Source organism: Neoarius graeffei, chromosome 26, assembly GCF_027579695.1.
Source record: "Neoarius graeffei isolate fNeoGra1 chromosome 26, fNeoGra1.pri, whole genome shotgun sequence".
NCBI classification, from domain to species: domain Eukaryota; kingdom Metazoa; phylum Chordata; class Actinopteri; order Siluriformes; family Ariidae; genus Neoarius; species Neoarius graeffei.
This window is the reverse complement of record NC_083594.1, coordinates 24,097,631-24,106,412: the sequence shown is the minus strand read 5'-3', so window position 1 is coordinate 24,106,412 and position 8,782 is coordinate 24,097,631. Positions and strand designations below refer to the sequence as shown.

The 8,782-nt window shown below is 37.7% G+C and overlaps 1 protein-coding gene across 1 annotated transcript in view; it reads right to left on the bottom strand.

Moving 5' to 3' along the window:
- Positions 1 to 3,352: 3,352 nt before the first annotated feature.
- nol8 (nucleolar protein 8) overlaps positions 3,353 to 8,782 on the bottom strand; it is a 41,883-nt gene continuing 36,453 nt past the window's right edge. Inside the window, exons 14-17 of the mRNA XM_060910832.1 lie at positions 6,650 to 6,794; positions 4,106 to 4,164; positions 3,932 to 4,014; positions 3,353 to 3,594 (exon numbers count right to left, since the gene is read on the bottom strand). Of these exons, the coding sequence (XP_060766815.1) occupies positions 3,547 to 3,594; positions 3,932 to 4,014; positions 4,106 to 4,164; positions 6,650 to 6,794 (335 nt within the window). The 3' untranslated portion in view covers positions 3,353 to 3,546. The remainder of the gene's footprint in view (positions 3,595 to 3,931; positions 4,015 to 4,105; positions 4,165 to 6,649; positions 6,795 to 8,782) is intronic.

Here is an 8,782-nt window from a genome sequence, read left to right as displayed (position 1 = left end):
TTCCTGAGCCCATTTTGTGATTTCCAATACAGAAGCATGCCTGTATGTGATGCAGTGCCGTCTAAGGGCCTGAAGATCACGGGCACCCAGTATGGTTTTCCGGCCTTGACCCTTACGCACAGAGATTCTTCCAGATTCTCTGAATCTTTTGATGATATTATGCACTGTAGATGATGATATGTTCAAACTCTGCAATTTTACACTGTCGAACTCCTTTCTGATATTGCTCCACTATTTGTCGGCGCAGAATTAGGGGGATTGGTGATCTTCTTCCCATCTTTACTTCTGAGAGCCGCTGCCACTCCAAGATGCTCTTTTTATACCCAGTCATGTAAAGGACCTATTGCCAATTGACCTAATGAGTTGCAATTTGGTCCTCCAGCTGTTCCTTTTTTGTACCTTTCACTTTTCCAGCCTCTTATTGCCCGTCTCAACTTTTTTGAGATGTGTTGCTGTCATGAAATTTCAAATGAGCCAATATTTGGCATGAAATTTCAAAATGTCTCACTTTTGACATTTGATATGTTGTCTATGTTCTATTGTGAATACAATATCAGTTTTTGAGATTTGTAAATTATTGCATTCCGTTTTTATTTACAATTTGTACTTTGTCCCAATTTTTTTGGAATCAGGGTTGTACTTTCATATAAAAAAACCCACAAAATTGGTCCAGGATATGCACTTTAAGGTTAGTTATTGTACCCATAGGTACATTGTAGCTTTAGTGAAACATGTCTTGGTGAGTCAGGTAATGTAATTTAGTAGTTAAAATGCTAAAGGTTCACCCTGTATGAAAGAGAGAGCTTATTAAAAATATGAATACGGTAGTTGGTCACATTTATGTGAGCATATATATATTTGACCAACTACTGTATTCATATTTTTTAATAAGCTCTCTCTTTCATACAGGGTGAACCTTTAGCATTTTAACCACTAAATGACATTATTATGGTTTTACTGTCTCACACAAGAATGGCTTGTTTTCTGGTTTGTGCATTAACATTCAGTGTAAATCAATTCAGTCAAGTAACTTCTGATGCTATGAACTGCTAGCTATAGGCTTTCCTTACATGTTAGCACCATTAAGCTTGTAGATCCAGCGCAAAATTCACACACCAAACATCTCTGAGCTGATCAGCTACATTTGACTTAAAGGAAAATTTTTGGATTAAACAAAGACTCGTTGTATGAGTTTCTGAACCATTGATAGTTAAGCTTGAATTAGATTCAGTGTACATACATGTCGATCCATTTAGATAAAAACATTAGCATATCAGGTAAAAACAAACATTACAGTAAAATTCCAAAAGCCTTATGCTGAGGCTTTGTTCACTAAAAGTCACATACAATAACATTTCCACTGATACCGGATCATATCATTAAATTCTATAGCTATACCATTCATTTTAGTTGTTATTAATGTAAACAATAATGTAAACAGATGCCCCAAATGTCATTTGTATGCATCTGCTGACAGCAGATGTGTGTGCACAGTGGGAATGGAAATAACAGAAGAACTTGTTTACAGGTACACAAATGTCACGGCTTTTTTTTTTTTTTTTAAATCTGACCCTGGTAAAATGAATTTTGAAATCTTTACAAAAGTATGTTCACGTTTATTGAATGAAACCACATGTAGGTTTATTTTGGAAAAGTATATAGTTAGAAAAGGTTTTTTTTGTATATTTACACTTTTAGTAGTTTAAAATGGGTTGTTTTGACCATGTGAACCATTTGAACAAACTAGTGAATGGAAATGGCCTCCATGTGCTGATAAGGCTGAGTGGCAAACTGATAGCAAACAATAAAGGTGTTACATATTCACACACTTTGGCAAATGACTTTTCCAGGCTGGTGTAAAGTAGGACAAGGCCAAAAACAGCTATCTATTACACACACGGTTGTTTGACAGTCAGTGTGGGTACATTAGTTCTAATTGTACATGCACGGATGCAGCATGAATAGTCTGTACTCTAGCTAAGTACAGAGGAGTGGCTTAGAGACATGACTCCGAACTGAACATCTAACATCTGAACATCTAATAAAGGTTATCATGTTCTGACTTTTCTGCAAGATGCACAACCCAGAACTTATTCAACAACGCATACATTGTACTAAAATTAAAGAAGGTTGAAGTTTGGGGATCAATCAAAAACACAGATTTTTGGTAGAATCAAGGAAGTAAGGGTACAACCTGAGATTATGATAGCAACATACAGATTCTACAATCATTCTGACATCTAGTGGTGAAAACTCTGGGTTTAACACAGCCGATTTGATTCATAGGTTTACTGTATATTCACTCACTTCTTAGGACCACTTATGCACTCATGCAATTATTCACACAGCTAATCCTGTGGCAGCAGTATGCTACATATATTCATAATTCAGATACAGGTCAAGAGCTTCAGTTAATGTTTGGATCAAACAACAAGATGTGGAAAATTTCTTATCTGACCTTGACATGGTGGTTTGTGCCAGATGGATTGGTACTAGTCTTTTGAGTTTACACACAGTAGAGTAAAAACCTGACAGAAGTGGAACCTGAAGTGTCTTCTGAGATGCTTTTCTGCTCACCATGGTTGTAAAGACTGGTTATTTGACTTGCTGTAACCTTCCTGTCAGCTTGAACCAGTCTAGCCAGTCTTTTCTGACCTTTCTCACCAAGCCCACAGAACTGCCGCTCACTGGATTCTTTTTGTGCCATTCTGCACTATCAGAAATAGGAGTACAGTAGGAGTCCATGTCTGTCCCCCAATGTACAATTTACACTAATGTACCCCCTAGGGCTCATTATTGGACTTCAAGGTAACCATGTGTACCTTTTTAGGGTCAAAAAGGTACACACACACACACATATATATATATATATATATATATATATATATATATATATATATATATATATATATATATTCCCAGTCAGTATATAATTGTACCCCTAAAAGTACAATAATGCACTTTGTTTTCTGAGAGTGTGCGTAAACTTTAAAGACTACTGTGCTAGGAGATCAGCAGTATCAGAAACACTGAAACCTGTCAAGTTTGGCACCTGATGCTTGTCGTGAACGTTAACTGAAGCTCTTGACCTGTGTCTCCATGATTTTATGCAATGTGCTGCTGCCACATGATTGGCTGATTGGATAATGGCATGAAAGTGCAGGTTTACAGATGTTCCTAAGTTGCTAGTGAGTGTATTTATGATCTGAACGGACCAATTTAGAACAGTCCACGTGAGGCATGTTGTATCACACTGAAACAGCTATGTGCTATTTTAAGTCTATCTTTCCTACATCAGATCACTGATCACATAGTGAAATGCACACTGTATAATTTTGCAGTGAGACAAAGCCTTTATGAAAATGTTTATTTACACAGGTTTTAACACAAAGGCACAAAATATATTGAGAAGGTTGAGGTATTAAATTACACCAGTGAATGAAAACTCAGAATATTCTTTGTTTCTGTGATGTAACAAAACTTGGATAATAAAACTCATTAAATGACACATGGCAATGTGGGTTTGTTGTGGTTCAAGTTGTGTTGTCATCTCTTTTGCCGTCTTTTGGCTTCTTTGTGCTTCTTGCGGTATTCCTGTGAAAATCACAAAAAAAAAAAAAAAAAAGTATTATGAAGTCTTGACATCAACTTTACATCCTGGCTTATTTTTCTTCCACATTAAACCTAATAATGTCATTAGGTTATTATTAGGTAATTGAGTTAATTCAGGTTTTAAAATAAAAATGTTGGTAGCATAAAAACTCAAAACCAATCAGCGATGAACATTAGCCATACAAATGTAAAGTTTGATACTGGACCAGTGATCAAAAGAAAAGTCCTAGTTCCAGTTTTGCAGTGCCAAAAGCTCTAGTAACCAAGCAGTAAAAAGGGACAAACTTCACAGACAACAGAAGTTTGCAGAATTTCCCACCTGTCTGAGTTCTCTCCTGTTCTCCTCCCATGTTTCTCTCTGATCCTCCAGTTTCTCACGTCTGCAGAACATAGCGGGTCCCTCTGAAGACAGACATTTACACGCAAACATCAAACATTTAAAAAGCAAAATGAAACTGTAGTTCAATTAGAGAAAAAAAAAAAGTAATTTTACCCTTCAACCGGATATCATCATCAGAGAAGAAGAAAAACTTTTTTGTAGGGGCCGGCTGTCTGTAATAACAAAAGTATCGAGTTGCATCATACAGCTGGTTCACTAAAGTACTGTATTATTAAATGTAATACCAACGATATTTTACAGATAATACTGTGAAATGAAAATTACTACTACTACTAAACTTTATTCTTTCATTACACAATCATATTAGATATACTAGCATTGCTAACAAGAAAATCCTAGCAGGTGGAGAGTAAAAAGAAAAGAAAACAAACAAAACCAGTATTTTTCCAAAAATAACCCCTAGTGGCAAAAGTCTGGTACGACCGCTGATAAGCAGCTCCTCCATTTTTACCACTGGAAGAAACCACAGTCCTGCCATTTTGTTGTCTGTTGACTCACAAATCTAAGGTTTATGAAGATAGTAGGATTTGAATTGTTGATAATGTTGATGCAAAGTGACAATAAATAACAGCTAACATCTCTAAAAAGCATTAAACTTCAGTTTTCAGGTGTCTTCTATATACAGTTAGGTCCATAAATATTTGGACAGAGACAACATTTTTCTAATTTTGGTTCTGTCCATTACCACAATGAATTTTGAACAAAACAATTCAGATGCAGTTGAAGTTCAAACTTTCAGCTTTAATTCAATGGGTTGAACAAAATGATTGCATAAAAATGTGAGGAACTAAAGCATTTTTTTAAACACAATCCCTTCATTTCAGGGGCTCAAAAGTAATTGGACAAATTAAATAATTGTAAATAAAATGTTCATTTCTAATACTTGGTTGAAAACCCTTTGTTGGCAATGACTGCCTGAAGTCTTGAACTCATGGACATCACCAGACGCTGTGTTTCCTTCTTTTTAATGCTCTGCCAGGCCTTTACTGCAGCGGTTTTCAGTTGCTGTTTGTGGGCCTTTCTGTCTGAAGTTTAGTCTTTAACAAGTGAAATGCATGCTCAACTGGGTTGAGATCAGGTGACTGACTTGGCCATTCAAGAATATTCCACTTCTTTGCTTGAATAAACTCCTGGGTTGCTTTGGCTTTATGTTTTGGGTCATTGTCCATCTGTATTATGAAACGCCGACCAATCAGTTTGGCTGCATTTGGCTGGATTTGAGCACACGGTATGTCTCCGAATACCTCAGAATTCATCCGGCTGCTTCTGTCCTGTGTCACATCATCAATAAACACTAGTGACCCAGTGCCACTGGCAGCCATGCATGCCCAAGCCATCACACTGCCTCCACCGTGTTTTACAGATGATGTGGTATGCTTTGGATCATGAGCTGTACCATGCCTTTGCCATACTTTTTTCTTTCCATCATTCTGGTAGAGGTTGATCTTGGTTTCATCTGTCCAAAGAATGTTCTTCCAGAACTGTGCTGGCTTTTTTAGATGTTTTTTAGCAAAGTCCAATCTAGCCTTTTTATTCTTGAGGCTTATGAGTGGCTTGCACCGTGCAGTGCACCCTCTGTATTTACTTTCATGCAGTCTTCTCTTTATGGTAGATTTGGATATTGATACGCCTGCTTCCTGGAGTGTGTTGTTCACTTGATTGGCTGTTGTGAAGGGGTTTCTCTTCACCAAGGAAATTATTCTGCGATCATCCACCACTGTTGTCTTCTGTGGGCATCCAGGTCATTTTGCATTGATGAGTTCACCAGTGCTTTCTTTCTTTCTCAGGATGTACCAAACTGTAGATTTTGCCACTCCTAATATTGTAGCAATTTCTCGGATGGGTTTTTTCTGTTTTCGCAGCTTAAGGATGGCTTGTTTCACCTGCATGGAGAGCTCCTTTGACCGCATGTTTTCGTCCCAGCAAAATCTTCCAAATGCAAGCACCACACCTCAAATCAACTCCAGGCCTTTTATCTGCTTAATTGAGAATGACATAACGAAGGAATTGCCCACACCTGCCCATGAAATAGCCTTTGAGTCAATTGTCCAATTACTTTTGGTCCCTTTAAAAACAGGGTGGCACATGTTGAGGAGCTGAAACTACTAAACCCTTCATCCAATTTAAATGTGGATACCCTCAAATGAAAGCTGAAAGTCTGGACTTTATGCCCATGTCCATTATATAACTATAACTTTAATATGTTTCAGTAAACAGGTAAAAAAAGAAAATTTGTGTCAGTGTCCAAATATATATGGACCTAACTGTAGCTGTAGCTAAGGATCCAAGATTGCAAGTATGATAGCTAAACTGCAGATTTTGGCAGCCCTGTCATAGGACTGTTAGTTTTTGACTTACAACCCACTATGGGACAACTAACAAGGAACATTTCCACTAATAAACACTAATGCATTTCGATGAACACACATGGTCCCTCATGCACCAAGAATAACATGATCATCATGCCATGCTATTATTAGGGGAGAAACAAAAAAACAACTTTTAGTGCAGAACCTTCAGTCCAATTTCTTAAAAAATGGCTGACATTCTAGTACAAAAAAAAAAAAAAGTCACAATGATGTATTATATAAAAAGTCAAGAAACTGCAGCTGTTGCACCAATGTGATTCTTACTCACTCAGTTGTAGTGATCAAAGCAGCCTCTTCCTTTTCTTCTTTGTCTTCCTCCGCATCCTCCTCTTCCTCTGAACTGCTGTCCTGGAATCGAGGATCTACTTGCCAAGCCACTTTGGCCCCTTTTATAGTCTCAACTTTGTATTCATCTGAACACACCAAATGCAACACCATCAACATGCTGGTAATCATGAGGTGGGGGAGTGATGTGATAAATTCACAACAGGAAAACTTTTCAACAGAGTTTCACAGCTTTATCACTTCAGTAAACTGACAGAAGGACAAATGGCCTGTTAAACATCAAACTTGGATATATGGGCTGTTTCACAATCATGGTTATCTTTTTGAATAACACCACCTAACTTTTACAACTAGGTCCGGTGTATACATGCTGGAGTTTTTTTATACCTCATTTTACAGGGACACACCAGCCCTACCTACAGCAGTAATGTCTCATAAGTTCTTACAAATGTGTTTAAGAGTCAAATGTGGGCTCAGTTTTGACCTTGTGGTCATTTAATTTAATTTTACTTTAATTATTACAACCCCTATTCCAAAAAAGTTGGGACAAAGTACAAATTGTAAATAAAAATGGAATGCAATGATGTGGAAGTTTCAAAATTCCATATTTTATTCAGAATAGAACATAGATGACATATCAAATGTTTAAACTGAGAAAATGTATCATTTAAAGAGAAAAATTAGGTGATTTTAAATTTCATGACAACACCACATCTCAAAAAAGTTGGGACAAAGCCATATTTACCACTGTGAGACATCCCCTTTTCTCTTTACAACAGTCTGTAAACGTCTGGGGACTGAGGAGACAAGTTGCTCAAGTTTAGGGATAGGAATGCTAACCCATTCTTGTCTAATGTAGGATTCTAGTTGCTCAACTGTCTTAGGTCTTTTTTGTCGTATCTTCTGTTTTATGATGCGCCAAATGTTTTCTATGGGTGAAAGATCTGGACTGCAGGCTGGCCAGTTCAGTACCCGGACCCTTCTTCTACGCAGCCATGATGCTGTAATAATTGATGCAGTATGTGGTTTGGCATTGTCATGTTGGAAAATGCAAGGTCTTCCCTGAAAGAAACGTCGTCTGGATGGGAGCATATGTTGCTCTAGAACCTGGATATACCTTTCAGCATTGATGGTGTCTTTCCAGATGTGTAAGCTGCCCATGGCACACGCACTAATGCAACCCCATACCATCAGAGATGTAGGCTTCTGAACTAAGCGCTGATAACAACTTGGGTCATCCTTCTCCTCTTTAGTCCGAATGACACGGTGTCCCTGATTTCCATAAAGAACTTCAAATTTTGATTCATCTGACCACAGAACAGTTTTCCACTTTGCCACAGTCCATTTTAAATGAGCCTTGGCCCAGAGAAGACGCCTGCGCTTCTGGATCATGTTTAGATACGGCTTCTTCTTTGAACTATAGAGTTTTAGCTGGCAACGGCGAATGGGACGGTGAATTGTGTTCACAGATAATGTTCTCTGGAAATATTCCTGAGCCCATTTTGTGATTTCCAATACAGAAGCATGCCTGTATATGATGCAGTGCCATCTAAGGGCCCGAAGATCATGGGCACCCAGTATGGTTTTCCACCCTTGACCCTTACGCACAGAGATTCTTCCAGATTCTCTGAATCTTTTGATGATATTATGCACTGTAGATGATATGTTCAAACTCTTTGCAATTTTACACTGTCGAACTCCTTTCTGATATTGCTCCACTATTTGTCGGCGTAGAATTAGGGGGATTGGTGATCATCTTCCCATCTTTACTTCTGAGAGCCGCTGCCAGTCCAAGATGCTCTTTTTATACCCAGTCATGTTAATGACCTATTGCCAATTGACCTAATGAGTTGCAATTTGGTCCTCCAGCTGTTCCTTTTTTGTACCTTTCACTTTTCCAGCCTCTTATTGCCCCTGTCCCAACTTTGAGATGTGTTGCTGACATGAAATTTCAAATGAGCCAATATTTGGCATGAAATTTCAAAATGTCTCACTTTCGACATTTGATATGTTGTCTATGTTCTATTGTGAATACAATATCAGTTTTTGAGATTTGTAAATTATTGCATTCCGTTTTTATTTACAGTTTGTACTTTGTCCCAACTTTTTTGGAATC